Source organism: Rana temporaria, chromosome 2, assembly GCF_905171775.1.
Source record: "Rana temporaria chromosome 2, aRanTem1.1, whole genome shotgun sequence".
NCBI lineage: Eukaryota > Metazoa > Chordata > Amphibia > Anura > Ranidae > Rana > Rana temporaria.
Genome location: NC_053490.1, coordinates 78,620,763 through 78,639,674, shown reverse-complemented (window position 1 = coordinate 78,639,674; position 18,912 = coordinate 78,620,763). Strand labels below are relative to the sequence as shown.

Sequence of the window (18,912 nt, the reverse complement as noted above, 5' to 3'; positions counted from 1 at the left end):
TGCGCGGGAGTGATGTCATCGCTGCTCCGGCCAGTCACAGCTCCGGAGCGGCAATACCCGGAAGTCACTCTGGGTATCATGGCGGCGACGGAGGACGTGTCCGAGGACTGCTGCGGAGGCTTCGATCTAAGGTAAGCAATTGAGAATGAGCTAGTATGCTAGTCATACTAGCTCATTATGCCTTTTTTTGGGGGTATACACCGCTTTAAAAATGTTAACAGCTGAATAGTTTCCCTTGTATTAATTTTCTAATAATAATGTCATCAACTAGGCAGAAATAAAAATAGTTTGTAGTCATAAGAGGGGAAAAAAAAAAATGAAAAGAAAAGAAAAAAAAAAAAGAAAGAAATTTACTCTCACATCAGCATAGTCACATTTGAAAAATCTAGCCCCGGTACTACATACATTTCCCAGCATGCACAACAGAGTCCTGATTATATCTGATCATACAGCAATTTCACTTTCCATGGCATTTCATTATAGAGACCCTGCCAGGCATACAAGAAAAAAAAACTGGAATACAATAGGTTATATACTTACATTGCTGGCGGCTCTCCTGCAAGGAATGAAGGTAAGAGACAGGCCACTGGAGAGGTGTGTACAATACAGATTCTATTGCAGGGCTGGCCGACAGGATTTTTATTTTTATTTTTTTTAACTGCAATTGTTGTCGCCAAGTATTACAAAAAAAAACTTTAAATAAAAATTATGCATTTTCCTTTCAATGTAATGGTGATAAAGTAAATATTTGGTTAAAAAAAAAAAAAATTGGAGCCATTTGAACATTATACAGTGATGACTATTCAACCGATTTTACTCCCAAAGTTAAATATTTACAGGCGAAGTATAGAGTCAGAAATACTGTCTCCTTAAATCACACAACGGAAATAAATTATTTACAGATAAGACCATCTCCATATTAAAAACAAAGAAAAACGGGGAGACTTACCCTGAGATCCTTCATAGAAATCAAATATCAGTGGGTCACTTAAAGTTATAAATCACACACACAAAGACAATAACAATACGCTAAAATAATAAAACAAAAACAAGTTCACGTCCAGGAACAACGTGTAAAAACAGTTGATACTTCGGAAAGGTTCTGCACACAAAAGGCAGAATGCGAGTTCTCTGTAAAATGTTGCCCTAATGTACTCAATACGGAGTTAGTATAGGTCCATTATTTTTAAATGCGATGCATTTATAGAGGACATTCGCTATCTGATCTGGAATGATGAGCTGTGTGTTGTATAGTCTACAGAGGCTCCCCACCTCTGCCTGTCCTCTGGAGCGGGACGTCTCTGGCGTACACGACGGGGTTCAACAGAGTTCATAACGACTCCAACATCCATATTATGCTCAAAGCGTTCCAACATCTGTGAAATCTTCTCACGGGGCACTCTGTGGGTATTCCGCCTGTAAAAGAGGCACATAACTCATCAATGTTGATTTTACATTTCAAAATTCTCAGCCTAAGTCCCCTTTCACACTTATACGACTTGTAGCACGATTTTGGACGGCAAAAATCGCATGACAAGTCATTCTCCATGATTTTCAATGACCACCATTCATACTGGCATGACCAAGTCGTGCCGACTTCAAAGTAGTTCCTGCATTACTTTTTTTCTGAAGTCGGATCAGTCGGATTCCGTATTAACAGATCCAACTTTGGCATGCGACTTGTACACGACTTGTGCATGAAGGGGAACCCCACGCCAATATTTAAAAAATAAATAAATATATATATATTATTTATTTATTTAACGGCATGGGTTCCCCCTTCATGAGCATACCGGGCCCTTTGGTCTGGTATGGATTTTAAGGGGAACCCCCATGCCGAAAAAAACAAAATTCATACTAGACCCTTATCCGAGCACCAGCCTGGCCGGTCAGGAAAGGGGGTGGGGACGAGCGAGCGCCCCCCCGAGCCGTACCAGGCCGCATTCCCTCAACATGGGGGGGGTGCTTTGGGGCAGGGGAGACGTGCACCCCCCACCCCAAAGCACCTTGCCCCCATGTTGATGAGGACAAGGACCCCTTCCCGACAACCCTGGCCGTTGGTTGTCGGGGTCTGCGGGCGGGGGGCTTATCGGAATCTGCACCCCTCACCCCAAAGCACCTTGCCCCCATGTTGATGAGGACAAGGGCCCCTTCCCGACAACCCTGGCTGTTGGGTTGTCGGGGTCTGCGGGCGGGGGGCTTATCAGAATCTGGGAGCCCCCTTTAATAAGGGGGCCCCAACCCTATGTGAATGAGTATGGGGGGTACATCAACTTCTCCGCTCTCCAGACCCCCGGAGCTGACTAATAAAGGATTTTAAAAACCTGTGTAGTGCGTTTACTTTTTTTACACTTTTCCTCCAGGTGAATGGGTAGGGGTACGATGTACCGCCATACTCATTCACATAGGGTGGGGGGTCCCAGATTCTGATAAGCCCCCCGCCCGCAGACCCCGACAACCAACAGCCAGGGTTGTCGGGAAGGGGCCCTTGTTCTCATCAACATGGGGGCAAGGTGGTTGTGTCTGTCTGTACACGCACACTTACTTTGGCAAATACAGACTGCGTTTGATGAGCGAGCACCCCCTCCTGAGTCGTACCAGGCCGCATGCCCTCAACATGGGGGGTGGCTGCTTTGGGGTGAGGGGTGCAGGGCCCCCTTGACCCAAAGCACCCACCCCCCATGTTGAGGGCATGGGGCCTGGTACGGCTCAGGAGGGGGGGTGCTTGCTCATCAAACGCAGTCTGTATTTGCCAAAGTAAGTGTGTGTGTACGTACATACACACATACATATATATACAGTGTGTATATATATATATATATATATATAAATACAGCATATCTGCATTTTAGCACATCTCCGTACTGCATTGCAGTGTAAATGGGACACATAGAAAATAATTATTTTCTATGTATCCCTGCGGTAACAGGCGTTGTAAAATGCAGTAAAACGCCTGTCACCACACTGTGTGAATTCACCCCAATAGTCAGCCCTCATTATCAAGGTTTAAAGGGGTTGTAGACCCTCAAGATTTATCACCTTAATGCGTTTATGCATTAAGGTGAAAAACCTCCTGTAGTGCAGCAGCCCCCCAGAGTACCCCTTTTACTTACCTGACCCCGATCTTTCCAACGACGAGAAGGAGCCCAGAAGCTCCAGCCGCTGTCTGTCAACGGACGCAGCCGCAGGATTCGGGAGCGCGCCCGCACGAATGTCCCCTTGGAATGCGGGTCTCCGAGGGGGCACTTCGATGTAGGGAGGAGCCAAGAGCACCACTGAGGGATCCCAGAAGAGGAGGATCAGGGGGCCACTCTGTGGAAGACCCTTGCACAAAGGAGGCAAGTATAACAAGTTTGTTATTAAAAAAAAAAAACTTTGAAACCCCCTTAAAAAAAAAAAGAAAAATCGAAATATTGGATACAAGAGGAGCCTATATGTACAAGCCTATATGTACAATACCTTACAAAGCTGTGACTCATTAAAGACACTTAAAAAGGCACAGTTGTCTACCGCCAAGGACCAAAGTTGAGAAATACAAGTAGTATAATGAAATAGCAGTTTTTCACAATAAATAGCTTGTTCATTTTTCATTTCATGTAGGTGGAAAGCCACCAAGGACTGAAGTTGAGAAACACTAATCTATATTTAGATGGCATATCCCACCATAAACAGCATCTTACTTTTCCAATTCTTGTGAGTCTAATTTCCACCACGTATTTGGCTCAAGGAATTCAACCGCATAACCGCTCTCTAAAGCCTGGAAGAAAAATTGAAAAATGACAAAGCAAAGAAAGATTTGTCTTTTGTGCACAGCTGTATTTTAAAACAATGATGTCCTTGTTATTTCAAATTAAAACCCCTTCCTTAATTATTGTTCCTAAAAATAATTCTCTTTCAAGTGGCCCTAAATACAAACTATGCACAGTTCCATCCCTCACAAAGAATACAGTTCCGGGATCATTTCAGCAGGGAGGATCCTAAAACAGAGGGAGAGTCTGCATGGTGTTTGTCTCAGCATGGATTCCCGAGTAGAGAATTTCCATCCCCCATCCCCAACATGCCTAGCAACAAGAGTAGGGATGAGCTCCGGCGTGTTCGCACAGTCCATGTGCAGAGCCCACCAGGAAGTCAGCATGGCGCTGCGCTAATCATAGGCAGTGAGACAATTTAACGATGCACGACTGCAGAGATCGGGAAATTTCTCACTGCCTGCGATTAGTGCAGCGCGGTGCCGACTTCCTGGCGGGATCTGCACGTGGAGTGTGCCAACACGCTGGAGCTCATCCCTAACCAGGAGTCTTGCAATTAAAAAAAAAAAAAAAAAAAAAACACACACAACCTCAGACTTTTTGCATCAGACCACACAACAAAGCCTAAATGTTAATGGCCTACCCTTAAGCAGACTATTCCCCCCTTTAGTCTATTATGAATTCTGCTGCTAGATGGATACACCTCACTAACCAATCCGCAACTGCTGCTCCTCTCTGCCAATCCCTTCACTGGCTTGCCCTACCCCATCGTGTAAAATTCTACATGCTAACCACAACACACAAGGCCATTCACAACATAGCCCCCATCTACAGATATCACCCAAATCATCCCCTCCGCTCCTCTCAGGACCTCCTGCTCTCTAGCTCTCGTTACCTCCTCCCATGCTCGCCTTCAGGACTTCTCCAGAGCCTCTCCCATCCTCTGGAACTCCCTGACCCGGTATGTCCGATCAGCCCCTACCCTGTCCACCTTTAGGAGATCCCTGAAAACTAATTTATTTTGAAAAGCCTATACCACACCCACTTAACTGTCCCAGAGCCACCCCCATCAAATCATTCTCTGCAGCCAATACCTTTTGTACCACCACCCCCCTCCTATTGGAATGTAAGCTCTAAGAGCAGGGCCCTCCTGTACTGAACTGTACTGGAATTGTGCTGTCCCCCCTATACATTGTAAAGTGCTGCGTAAATCGTTTATTATTATTATTATTCTTATTATAATAATAATAATAAATGTAACAGAATATTCAAAAACATTTAACACAGTGAAAATAAATAGAAGTATAAAGAATTGGCTTTTTATGAATTCCCAGTGACCAGGAGCCTAGGCCATCAAAATGCATCTTACAGAAAAATATTACAGCAGCAATATTTACAGCAAAAGTACATTTTGCTTGCCATAAATATGTGGGGGCATCTAGCTGCTGTGCATTCCTCTTGTTCAAATGGGCAGACAGTGGCATCTAGCTTCGGTCTGTCCCTCTTAGCCAATGTCTATGGCAGGCTGGGGTGGGTCAGGGCTAAAGCTGTATTGAGCGGTACTGCCATTTGGGCCTTATGCGTTCAGGGATGATAGCCCAGAATGTAGAAGACCAGCGTTCAGAACATTCACCCCTGAACACATAAGGTCAACCCATCCAGCTACAGCATTTTTTATCCTGCTGTAGATTTTAACGGGCTGCAGGGCTGTTAAATGCACCTCTGCTTTCCTGGGGCGCACCAAAATGCTGGGAGAGATGAACAGCAGCTAGACGCTCATGTGTAAGGGACCCCCAAGGCTGTCGGTCCATAGCACATGATCTTTGGCTACCAGACACTGCAGAGTCTATTACATACACTAAGACAGATCTTGTCTCGTAGATTTGCAATGAGATAGGAGGATCGCCAAGGTACAAAAGAAGCCTTCATATGCAATGGGCAAATATTGTCGCTCCCATGTACATTGAGAATTACTACTTAACCTGTCTGGCGGTATTCCCGAGTCTGACTCGGGGTTAGATTTTCCTGCTGCGAGCGGTAACCCCGAGTCAGACTCGGGCTTGCCTCGCTAGATCCACAGGGAGTGTTTACTTACCTTCTCCCTGGATCCAGCGATGCCACCGCGCTGTGTGAGCGAGCGGGACCTCGCTCGATTCACACAGCGTCCTCCTGTGCCGCCGATCTCCGTTCCCTGCGACGTTACGACGCACGGGGACGGAGAAAGGCGCCAAATTCAAAAAAGTAAACAAACACTTTACATACAGTATACTGTAATCTTATAGATTACAGTACTGTATGTAAAAAATACACACCCCCCTTGTCCCTAGTGGTCTGTCCTGTGTCATGCATGTCATTTTATATAATAAAAACGTTTCTTTCTCCCTGCAAACTGTAGATTGTCCATAGCAACCAAAAGTGTCCCTTTATGTCAAAAATAGTTTTAGATCAGCTAAAAAACAGCGATAATAAATTATAATCACTTGCAGAATTGTGCGATAGCGATTTGTGGGGAAATTTATCATAAAAAAAAAAAATAATAATGACAGCGACAATTCTGCAACTGAGCAAATTTCAGTGATTTTGATTTGATTACATTATTGAATAATTTTTATTATAATTATATTATTATTTGTTATTATTTATTATATTATAATTTATAATTTAGTTTTTTTTTTTAAATGTCATACCCGGGATGCCTATTAGAATCTTGTTTGGCCAGATTTAAGTGAGTTATTTCTAAAAATGACAGGCCTACAGTATAAAACGCCAAATTTCGTTGCAAATAATGGTACCGCTTTCAGCATGTTTTTTCTGAAAGAATCATACCGCCAGGGAGGTTAACATAGAAAAAAGTTTTGATGGATTTACTATAGGGATAAAGTGAATGTGTTCAGTTACAATACCCAATTATATGCTAGTAAAATACACATACAGGATTTCTGCCTAAACTACAATTATTAAAAAAAAAAAAAAAAAAATATCCAATGGCATGGTTTGGAAAAATCCATGGGAGGTGATGTGTGGAAGCCAAAGGAAAACAAACTCCAACACATAACATCCCAGCTGGTATTTGTCCAAGCAGCAGTGTCTCTAGACAGTGGTTCTAGCCAATAAGCAAATTCAATATGCTGGGTTTATGTACACTCTCTGCCAATCTTACCATTTGTACATACGGTTTCATTTCCCAGCCCTGGATATTGGTGTTATCAATTATAATAGGTGAAATTTCATCATCCATTGCTCTCTGGGCTGTGAAACAAAACAGAAACAAACATTAGCGGTACTTTAAAATGCAACACACAAGATATAGTCCTAATATGGACACATAGGATAACATTAGTTGCTTCTACAGACAAAACATTAAAGAAGTCCAGCCAAAGCCCGTTTGGCTGTACTTCTATGGATTGCAGGCGTGCAATACGTTTTTCATTCCTGTGACCCATTTTTAGCAAAGATTGGGCTGAAGCCCGCTCACTGCTGAGGTCACGGATTTCAGTGTAGGTTTCACGTCATCCCGACCACGGAGTCTGGATCCACCAGGTGCCTGGACCAAAACCCATCTTAGCGAGCCGCTGAGACAACTGCTCCGCCCCCTCTACAGCTCAGCGCTCCAGTGAGTGAGGGGGGGGGGGGGGGGGAGAGCAGAAAGCTGTGACTGACAGTCTACATCTCACGGAACACTGAAAACCGAGTGATCAGTGTTGTTCGATCGCTCAGTTCTCAGTGTAGAGGCGCGGGGATCCTTGCTCCTTCCTCCTCCGATCAGTGGGTAATAATCCGCTGATCAGAGTTATGGAATTGTTCAACATAGTCATTGAAGTGACCATAAGCATATAGAAGAGGGTGAAATGTGGTGCGTATGGACTTGGCAGTGTAAGGGTTAATGGTTTTAGGATTTAACTTTTTTTGGTATATGAAGGGCTGCCTTTTGATATCTTTAAACTTTCTATCTGGTTTTCGGTGAATCTTGAATTCCTTGCTCTTCCTTATAAACTTTCTATTTAAAGGGTCACTAAAGGAAAAAAAAAATGTGCCTAAAATTAATGTCTGCAAAGTAGACAGACAGAATAGTGTAATGATTCTGTTAAAAAACGAGTAAATACCTATTATATTCCTTCATCTATATCACCTCCGGCATTCTAGTTTCTGTTCTCGCATTCACTTCCTGGTTTGCATCGCTCGTTCATGTAAGAACTACATTTCCCAGTATGCATTGCGGCACGCCCAGTAATTCACACCTCCTTGAAGTCTCTAACACGTAGAGAGAGTCCTGCCGCACAGATGTAGTTCCCAGGAGGGGGTGAGCACGTTACTGACCACCGCAGTAAAGCCTCCCATCACGGTGGTCAGTAAAATCAGACAAGCAGGAAGTGAACAGAACAGAGAAGAAATAGAGCAACTTCTGAGCAAAAACTAACAATGAGGAAGTGAAAAGAGGAATGTCTGCAGGTAAAGGATGCTTATTCTGAAAAAAAAAAAAAAAAATTCCTTTACAACCCCTTTAAGTTTTCCTTTTGCTGTTTGACAGATTACTGTGCTCTTCTCCAGCCAATATCTTGCCCCTTATGCTCCTGCTGCCAACCGCATCTTCATTAACATTCATTACTGACCTTTGGCTTGTTCCTCGACTATACTGCTGCTTGATCTCAACCTGCAACCGATTGCTACAGCTTTGCTTTTTTACCGACTACACTTCTGCTTGATCCCAACCTGCCACATCTGCTACCACACCCCAGCTTGCGCCTGCACAGAGCGAAACCCATCTCCACCTGGTGAAAACTGGTTAGTGCTTAGACCCCACACCAGGGGTGAACCCACCAGGGGTATCTGGTCGTGTCATTATCCAGCTGGTTTCTTTGTGAGCCTTTCCACTGCTATAGCCACTGGCCTCCAAGCCTGACCTTGAATGTGACAAGCTGCTTATGCATTCTAAAGTAGAAGTGTGCTTTATTCTTTGCTATCCCCCCCCCCCCCTTCACCCAGCGAACACCGACTATAATATATACTTGCCCATAAAACTGCCAATCTTTACTCTGCAGCCAGTTCAATACCACAAATTTGGCTAAAATGTTCAAAAACCTCAGTTCTATTATGGTGCATGCTTGCTGTAGCTTCTATTCACTTCGATAGTAATGGCTGTGGATAGGCTTCCACTGAAGAGAATAGAAGACACAATGTATATGTAGGTTGTAGGGGGGTATATGCTTTGGTCAAACTGCTTGGGGAGAGTAGAAAAAAATAACTTTATTAATCCTTTAATTTTATAATGAACATCACACAACCAACACATATTTGTAATCCCATTTGATAGCAAACAGGCATCAGTGTGTACACAGTTCCGTACATTAGGACATTTCAGTTCCAATGCGGGCATCTAATCTCACCTCTGTTCCGATTCCAGTTGTGTGCATCTCCCAGCAGTTTCACATCATATGTATATCCTCTTTCCTGGCAGAAGTAATCATCGGTGCTGAAGACAATGCCATCAGGAGACTGATCAAGCAGAATACTGTGAAATTAGGTAAAAATTTTAAAATGTGTAACATGGGGAAAACAAAAAAGGTATGCATAAAAAATGACATTTTCCCCCCCCCCCAATAAACCAATTTCTGACAACGATTTGTGCATTTTTTTTAAATTCCCTTATCACAGTAAGTGGAAAGCAGTTTGAGATTTGAGCCTGTCCTTCATGGTCTCTGTTGCGATAAGCAGGCTGTCAAGTGTGATATCTTTCACATGCACAATTGGCATGCCATTTTAGAAACCAATTACTTCACAAGCACCTTCTAGTGCATTTTGGTTGCATCCACTTCCTTACTGACCAGCAGAGTGAAGCCAAGGATTTAAATGCTGTCTAGCAGAACATCAAAAAGTACTTGCATTAAAACCACCAGAAAATGTAGGGTTCTGCCTAGTACATAGCGCCATTTTTTAAGTCAACTTGTAAATTGCTTGTCTGAACAAGAACATGTTTAGAAAAGACTTTAAAGTGGTTAAAAAAACAAAAAAAAACCCTGCAAGACAAAGGCATAATGAGCTAGTATGTATAGAATTACTTACCTCACATCAAAGCCCCCGCAGCGGTCCTCATATCCCCCTCCAGCCCACGACATCTCTCGCTGTAATTGGCCGGAGCCATGGTGACGTCACTCCCACGCATTTGCGTGGGAACTGCCAGTAATGAGAGTGAGAAACTTGTAAAGCGCAACACATGCGAACTGAATCGCCTCTGGGCGCTGTATCTATTTCAATAGATAAGGAACCCCCTGACCCCAGAAGAGATGGGTTTTAATCTTTCTCCTGAAGGCCAAGTGGTCCGACTCCAGTTGGATGGTGGTAATGGCACACGAACTGAAGCATAAAAAACAAAAAGCTGCGCAGCTTTTTGTTTTTTATGTTTGTTGTGTACTTCGCACGTTAGCTGCTGCCTTGAGACTATTGTGTTGTAGCGCAGTTTTTTGTTTTCCTTACACGGACTGAAGCAACGGCACATATGTGCCATTGCTTTGGTGCGCATGTGACAAGGACATCGGCACATGCAAGGGACAGGGGATCTCCCCTAAACCGTGCAGGTTTAAGAGATATCCTGGGTAGCTACAGGTAAGCTTTATTATAGGCTTATCTGTAGCATAAAGTGTCTGTAAAGGGTTTACAAGCACTTTAAGGCTGCATTCTAGAGCTGCACGATTTTGGCTAAAATGAGAATCACAATTCCATTGCTTAGAATAAAGATCACGATTCTCTCACATCATCTTTCACATTGTACAAATAAATTAGGCCAACTTTATTTTATTTATTTATTTTGTTTTTAATTCATTAAAGTGTATTTTTCCCCCCATTAAAAAAAGCGTTTGAAAGACCGCTTTGCAAATACAGTGCGACATAAAATATTGCAATAACCGGCATTTATTCACTGGAGTCTCTGCTAAAAAACAAAATTATATAATAAAAAAGTTTGGGGGTTCTTGGTAATTTTAACAAAAAATACTGGATTTTAACTTGTAAGCAACATGTGAGAAATGATACCGCCCTAAAAACTGCTGATCCCTTGGCTTTGCTTCTGTCACACTAAACCAAAAAGGTGCTGGCTATGTACAGGTGCATTGGATAGAAGAAGGTCCTGGAATGCCGCACTACTTAAAACAATGTCCTTATTATACAAATAAAATCCAAAAAACAACCAAAGCGATGCAGTCAAAATAAAGTGAACAGGAAAACGATGGCGGACATGTTTCACATCATGTGATGTTTACTCGTCCGAGTGATTGGTCCTGAAGTCTTCTAGGACCTGTCATATGTCCCAGAAGACTTTGGGAGGAAGAGGGAAGGAAATCTCTGTTTCACCATCAGGATCTTGAAAGGAGGTCTTAAACTGACCTCATTTACAGACAGAAGAACATTCCTTGGATCCAAGAACAAAATGTTAATTTGTTTATAGTTATCTCTGATGTTGAGATACACTTGGCAGACTGTCTGGATTTTAATATTTTTTCCCGTCAGCTGTAAACAAACAAACTAATGAAACACAAGCACAAACATACTGTATACACACACACACACACACACACACATGACATAGTGCAATACCCAACTATTAGTGTGTACAATACTAACCGTGCTAGTGTACTTTTCCCTGAGCCTGGGACGCCCCTTAAAAGCAGCAGTTTTCTTTTTGAATCTGTACATATAGCTTCATCCCTGAATCTAGGAGGATATTGTTCATACACGTTACCACCTTGGGGTAATATTTCATTAAAAGGTCTACCTTTCTGTTCATAAAAGTCTTCCCGTTGATTAGCCTGTTGTGAGGATTCAAAAGGAGGTCTAGTAAATGACTCTGTAAAACCTCTACCCTGAGGGCTAAACATGTTTTCAGGCAGCCACTGTGAGCTGTGCCATGGAGCCTGAGTTGTAGGACTTGGATGGTCATCATTCACACTGTCATATTTCTCATTTTCATGATATGGCGATTTTCGTATGTCATCTTCCATTGGGAATGTCAATGGATAGTTGTGTCTTGGAGGAGGTGGACCATGATTTCCTACAAAAGCATGTGGAGGAGAACTTTGAAAACATGGAGGTGGCAATGGCTTGCTTACAAAAGAAGAATTGCTTTCATCAAAAGCAGGTGGAGAAGGACCTTGTAAAGATGCAGGTGGCAATAACTCGCCTCTATCAAAAGAAGGTTCGCCTCTATCAAAAGAAGGTTCGCCTCTATCAAAAGAAGGTTCGCCTCTATCAAAAGAAGGTTCGCCTCTATCAAAAGAAGGTTCGCCTCTATCAAAAGAAGGTTCGCCTCTATCAAAAGAAGGTTCGCCTCTATCAAAAGAAGGTTCGCCTCTATCAAAAGAAGGTTCGCCTCTATCAAAAGAAGGTTCGCCTCTATCAAAAGAAGGTTCGCCTCTATCAAAAGAAGGTTCGCCTCTATCAAAAGAAGGTTCGCCTCTATCAAAAGAAGGTTCGCCTCTATCAAAAGAAGGTTCGCCTCTATCAAAAGAAGGTTCGCCTCTATCAAAAGAAGGTTCGCCTCTATCAAAAGAAGGTTCGCCTCTATCAAAAGAAGGTTCGCCTCTATCAAAAGAAGGTTCGCCTCTATCAAAAGAAGGTTCGCCTCTATCAAAAGAAGGTTCAGAAGGACCTTGTAAAGATGCAGTTGGCAATAACTTGCTTCCATCAAAAGAAGGTGCCGAAGGACCTTGTACAGATGCAGTTGGCAATAACTTGCTTCCATCAAAAGAAGATTTGCTTCCATCAAAAGAAGATTTGCTTCCATCAAAAGAAGATTTGCTTCCATCAAAAGAAGGTGCCGAAGGACCTTGTACAGATGCAGGTGGCAATAACTTGCTTCTATCAAAAGAAGAATTGCTTCTATCAAAAGAAGAATTGCTTCCATCAAAAGAAGGTTCAGAGGGACCTTGTACAGATGCAGGTGGCAATAACTTGCTTCTATCAAAAGAAGAATTGCTTCTATCAAAAGAAGAATTGCTTCTATCAAAAGAAGAATTGCTTCTATCAAAAGAAGAATTGCTTCTATCAAAAGAAGAATTGCTTCTATCAAAAGAAGAATTGCTTCTATCAAAAGAAGGTTCAGAGGGACCTTGTAAAGATGCAGGTGGCAATAACTTGCTTCCATCAAAAGAAGAATTGCTTCTATCAAAAGAAGATTTGCTTCTATCAAAATAAGGTGCCGAAGAACCTTGTAAAGATGCAGGTGGCAATAACTTGCTTCTATCAAAAGAAGAATAGCTTCTATCAAAAGAAGAATAGCTTCTATCAAAAACAGGTGGAGAAGGACCTTGTAAAGATGCAGGTGGCAATAACTTGCTTCTATCAAAAGAAGATTTGCTTCTATCAAAAGAAGGTGCCAAAGGACCTTGTACAGATGCAGGTGGCAATAACTTGCTTCTTTCAAAAGAAGAATTGCTTCTATCAAAAGAAGGTTCAGAGGGACCTTGTAAAGATGCAGGTGGCAATAACTTGCTTCCATCAAAAGAATTGCTTCTATCAAAAGAAGATTTGCTTCTATCAAAAGAAGGTGCCGAAGAACCTTGTACAGATGCAGGTGGCAATAACTTGCTTCTATCAAAAGAATTGCTTCTATCAAAAGAAAAATTGCTTCTATCAAAAGAAGGTTCAGAAGGACCTTGTAATGATGCAGGTGGCAATAACTTGCTTCTATCAAAAGAAGAATTGCTTCTATCAAAAGAAGGTGGAGAAGGACCTTGTAAAGATGCAGGTGGCGAAGGCGAGCCTCTATCAAAAGAAGGCGAGCCTCTATCAAAAGAAGGCGAGCCTCTATCAAAAGAAGGCGAGCCTCTATCAAAAGAAGGCGAAGGACCATGTAAAGATGAAGGTGGCAATAACTTGCTTCTGTCAAAAGAAGAATTGCTTCTATCAAAAGAAGAATTGCTTCTATCAAAAGAAGAATTGCTTCTATCAAAAACAGATGGAGAAGGACCTCGTAAAGATGCAGGTGGCAATAACTTGCTTCTATCAAAAGAATTGCTTCTATCAAAAGGTGGTTTGCTTCTATCAAAAGAAGGTGGAGAAGGACCTTGTAAAGATGCAGGTGGCAATGGCTGGTTTACAAAAGAACTGGTTCTATCAAAAGCAGGTGGAGGAGGACCTTGAAAACATGGAGGCGTCAATGATTGGCTTACAAAAGAACTGGTTCTATCAAAAGGAGGTGGAGGAGGACCTTGAAAGTATGGAGGTGGCAATGACTGGCTCACAAAAGAAAAATTGGTTCTATCAAAAGCAGGTGGAGGACCTTGAAAACATGGAGGTGTCAATGACGGTCTTACAAAAGAAAAATTGGTTCCATCAAAGGTAGGTGGAGGAGGACCTTGAAACCATGGAGGTGGCAATGACTGGCTTCCAAAAGAATTGGTTCCATCAATTGGCACTGACCTATCCCAAGAAAACTGGTTGTGAATAGGAAGTAATGTAGAATGCTCAGCTGGTGAGATTGTTGCTGGAGTGGGATGATAACTGGGAGGAATCGGAGCTGATGGCATACAAGGTAAAGGATTACAAGGCTGCGAGGAAGGTTTTTGGTTATGATGATCTCTGACCTCCTGGATTGTTGGTGCATTGCTTTGGTGGGAGCTACAATTCTGCTGACTATTATCAGATGTCTGAAGGACATTAGGGTCATCAGTAGCAGCTTCAAGTTGATTAATTTCGTTGTAAAATTGCTGCATCTCATAGTCCATCCCACCCTCACTCTTTGTTTCATCTGCTGCTTTCTCCGATACCGCAGTTGTAATCCTGAAGGAGGGAGACTTACTGTTTTCTTTATTGGTGGTTCTTGATAAAGTATCAACTTGAGGAGGGGGCTGGTAAAGTGGTCCTATAAAAGCTGTACTTGTTTCTGAAAATGCTGCTTCAGAATTGTTCTTTTTCCATTTGTCTGTTTTAGGAAGTCCCAAGATTTTCTGTTTTTTATTGCTGTCTTCTGTTCCACTAAGGGCAGTTTCAGAGCAGTCATTTTTATATGGTCCTGGTTTTTTATCAATGTAAAACCCATATTGGAAATCTTCACCGACTCTTGATTTGTTATTTTTGCCTATATCTGATCCATAGTATCTGGTCTCCGAGAACCCCGACGGACTCCAATTTTCTGACGGTGTTTCCAGCGGTATGAACACCTCAGAATTCCTTTTATTACATAATCCTGAATGGTCAAGTTTGGACTCTTCCCCTCTTTTTGCTTGATTGTCCAAACCATTTGGGAAATCTTTACCTGGTTTTTCATGTTGACCTTTGACTGATCCATAGTACCCGGTGTCTGTGAGCCCTGGCGAACTCTCTTTTTCTGATGGTGCTTCTAGTGGTATGAACACATCAGTTTTCTTCTTTTTACATATTGCTGAATAGTCAAGTTTGGACTTCTTCAAACAAGGTTCAAGGGAGGAATCAGAGTGTAGTGGTGCAAAATATCTTTCAACATAAGGCATCTAAAAAAAAAAAAAAAAAAAAAAAGAAGAAGTACAGTTTATTATGAATGAATTCAAATCTTATCTTAAAGTAGAACTAAAGGTAAAACTCCCCCCCCCCCCCATATTTAGGATAGAGTGAAGAGAGGGTTATAACATCTGTGTCCCTTTTAGGGAGATTACCTTTCACTTCCTGCCTCACCAGAAATGGTGTCCCTATTGAAAGATTTCCCCTCTGTCCATGTTCGGGGGGCAACCCAAAGTTCAGAATTGTCTTCACCGATTACGCTAAACAGGAATAAATAAGAGTGGGTAAATGTCTCTGATGGGGGCACAGACAGCAATAAAAACCAACAGGTGTTCTAATCCTTCTCCAAAAAAGAAAAAAAAGAGTTTTGTCTTTAGTTATACTTTAACGCAATTCTTGATTTTACACTTTTTTTTATATGCATTTTCTTCTACGTTTCAGTTATCATAAAGATTTTGTAACGCGGCTACATAAATTCATACACATGCAGCTGTCAGGCGAGGAATGCCTCTGCCACCCATGATTGCCTGTCCACTTTGGCAGCTCCCCGATGGGATAGCTCAGGTAGGTGCAGACTGGTGTCTGAATCCGCCTGAGCACATCCTTGATGGCAGCATTAATTGGTTATTAACCTCTTCCTATCTGGCTTCCCTTTGTTCTACCGCCCACCCACAGTACATTTACTGCGGACAGGCGGCAGCTACAGGCTAGGCGAGGTACCCATACGTCGCCTACCACATGCGTACTAACTTGCCCAGCAGTGTGATCTGAAGGACACAGTGAATCACGGTGCTCGGAACCTGGCCGCTTTGAGCTTTAGTGGTATCATGTGATCGCTATGACCAATCACAGCAAACACATGATATTATGTAAGAAAACTCATGAATGGCTTTCATTAACCACTTCAGACCCAGAAGGTTTTACTCCCTTCACGACCAGGCCATTTTTTACGATAAGTCACTGCGCTACTTTAACTGACAATTGCATGGTCGTGTAACGCTGTACCCAGATAAAAATAATGTCCTTTTTTCCCCCCACAAATAGAGCTTTCCTTTGGTGGTATTTGATCCCCTCTGCTGTATTTATTCTTTTTTTTTTTTGGTTTGTTTATAGCGCAAAAAAGTAACAAGTTTTGAAAAAAAAAATATGTATTCTTCTACATATTTTTGGTAAAAAAAAAAAAAAAATCACAATAGGTGTATATTGATTGGTTTGCACAAAAGTTAGAGTCCACAAACGATGGGATATATGTATGGCTTTTTTTTTACTAGTAATGGCGGCCCGCTGATTGGCTCCCCCTCTGGCAAATCAGCGCACGGCCCCGCTATCTATTGCGTGAAATCACGTACAGATACGTTGTTTCGCGCAACAGAGCCACCCTGCCGCAGTATATCTGGTGGGCATTCTACAAATTAATGAACAGTTTGCTTACTGCTGCGATTGGCCCAGGTACCATGTGATGGCTGTGGGCCAATCACAGCATTCTGTACCATGCAATTAGCAAAACACAAAGCAATCGGTCATGAATGGATACCTATTATGACAGTCAACTATGGCTTATGGCAGTGATCACCACTGTTATAAGCAATAGAAGAAAGAAAAAAAAACTGATCACCCCATCAGAACAGTACTGTGTTACTATGGTGACACTAAACTACTCTGATGACAGGAGGTTTATAAAAAAAATAAAAAATAAAAAACACACGTCACCAGTTTGTTTTCCTGATCACCGTCACACTAGTCATATGCTGGTACTGTACTGGTGACAGTATATGAAGAATATATATATATATATATATATATATATATATATACACACACACACACACACACACACTCTCAGTTTGTAGACTCTTTCACACAGACTATAATACACCGATTTGGGTCATTTCTTATTTATGACGGAAAATTGTTTGCAAAATGTTTAATGAAAACTAAGAAAAATTTGTTATTTTTTCAAAATGTTCTGCCTTTTTAAAATTATATAGCAAAAAATAAAACTCAGTGGGGGTTAAATATCACCCAAAAAAAGCTCTATTTGTGTGAGAAAAAAAATGATATACATTTTATCTGGGTACAGCATTTCATGACTGCGCAATGCCCTGGTCACCTTCCGGAGGTCAAGTAGTTAAAGGCAAAAGGTTTTTGAACCAAACAATGGCTTGGCCATGAAGGGAGTAAAACCTTTGAGGCTGAAGTGGTTAAAGACCACCCTCCCTGCCACCGGTGTCTCATTGGCAGCAAAGGGTTCAAATCAAAACATGTAGGGCACCACTAGAGAGATTTCCTCTCACTTCCTGTCCTGGGGACAACGTTTTTACCAGACAGGAAGTGGATGAATCTCTCCAATGGCGCAAAACCTAGCAGAGGTTCTTGTCCTTCCCCTCTCTACCCAAAACGTCTTGGCTGAGGAAACACATTGCCCAAGCTGTAACTAAAAGAGGCTCACAGGCAACCATCCAACAATTGTGGAACTAAAAGTCCCAGCACAACAGAACAGTGCCAGTATGCCCAGCATAGTTTCCCCGCTTCATGGATACAAGTACAAGGTCCACCCCCTATACATGCCACAAGGTCCACCCCCTATACATGCCACAAGGTCCACCCCCTATACATGCCACAAGGCTCACCCCCTATACATGCCACAAGGCTCACCCCCTATACATGGCACGACGTGCACAGGACAGTGCCAGTATGCACAGCATAGTTTCCCCGCTTCATGGATACAAGGCTCACCCCCTGTACATGGCACAAGGCTCACCCCCTGTACATGGCACAAGGCTCACCCCCTGTACATGGCACAAGGCTCACCCCCTGTACATGGCACAAGGCTCACCCCCTGTACATGGCACAAGGCTCACCCCCTGTACATGGCACAAGGCTCACCCCCTTACATGGCACAAGGCTCACCCCCTGTACATGGCACAAGGCTCACCCCCTGTACATGGCACAAGGCTCACCCCCTGTACATGGCACAAGGCTCACCCCCTGTACATGGCACAAGGCTCACCCCCTGTACATGGCACAAGGCTCACCCCTAGTACATGGCACAAGGCTCACCCCTAGTACATGGCACAAGGCTCACCCCTAGTACATGGCACAAGGCTCACCCCTAGTACATGGCACAAGGCTCACCCCTAGTACATGGCACAAGGCTCACCCCTATACATGGCACAAGGCTCACCCCCAGTACATGGCACAAGGCTCACCCCTAGTACATGGCACAAGGCTCACCCCTAGTACATGGCACAAGGCTCACCCCTAGTACATGGCACAAGGCTCACCCCTATACATGGCACAAGGCTCACCCCTATACATGGCACAAGGCTCACCCCTATACATGGCACAAGGCTCACCCCTATACATGGCACGACGTGCACAGGACAGTGCCAGTATGCCCAGCATAGTTTCCCCGCTTCACGGATACAAGGACAAGGCCCACCCCTATACATGGCACGACGTGCAGAGGCCCAGCTGTCTAACATTACCTCAGGTGAGAAATCCACAGAGAAGCCTCAGACAGGCCACCACGTCCATAGAGAGAAAAACACACAGGCCTACATCACCCTACTCCATTAGCAGTCACAGTGCTCCGACGTCATCAAACCGGAAGACGAAATGAATGCCGGGACCGGTGTTGTAACAAAAAAAAAAGACTGGACCTATGCAGGATCTGGACGCATGCGCAGACGCTGTT

The 18,912-nt window shown here is 43.0% G+C and overlaps 1 protein-coding gene across 6 annotated transcripts; it reads right to left on the bottom strand.

Moving 5' to 3' along the window:
* Window positions 1-333: 333 nt before the first annotated feature.
* Window positions 334-18,865, bottom strand: LOC120929168 (dentin sialophosphoprotein-like). 6 transcript variants are annotated; one of them, XM_040340430.1, is made up of 8 exons: window positions 18,704-18,865; window positions 15,371-15,475; window positions 12,690-15,208; window positions 11,364-12,632; window positions 9,134-9,258; window positions 6,910-6,998; window positions 3,681-3,757; window positions 334-1,416 (listed from the first exon to the last, which is right to left on the bottom strand). In XM_040340430.1, the coding sequence occupies exons 3-8, from the start codon at window positions 15,206-15,208 to the stop codon at window positions 1,218-1,220; spliced, it is 4,278 nt and encodes a 1,425-aa protein (XP_040196364.1). In that variant the 5' UTR covers window positions 15,371-15,475; window positions 18,704-18,865; the 3' UTR covers window positions 334-1,217. The 6 variants fall into 6 exon arrangements, with proteins under 6 accessions (XP_040196364.1, XP_040196365.1, XP_040196366.1 ...); XM_040340431.1 differs by having other exon boundaries at window positions 11,364-13,122; window positions 13,297-15,208; window positions 18,704-18,864; XM_040340432.1 differs by having other exon boundaries at window positions 11,364-13,169; window positions 13,419-15,208; window positions 18,704-18,864.
* Window positions 18,866-18,912: the final 47 nt, after the last annotated feature.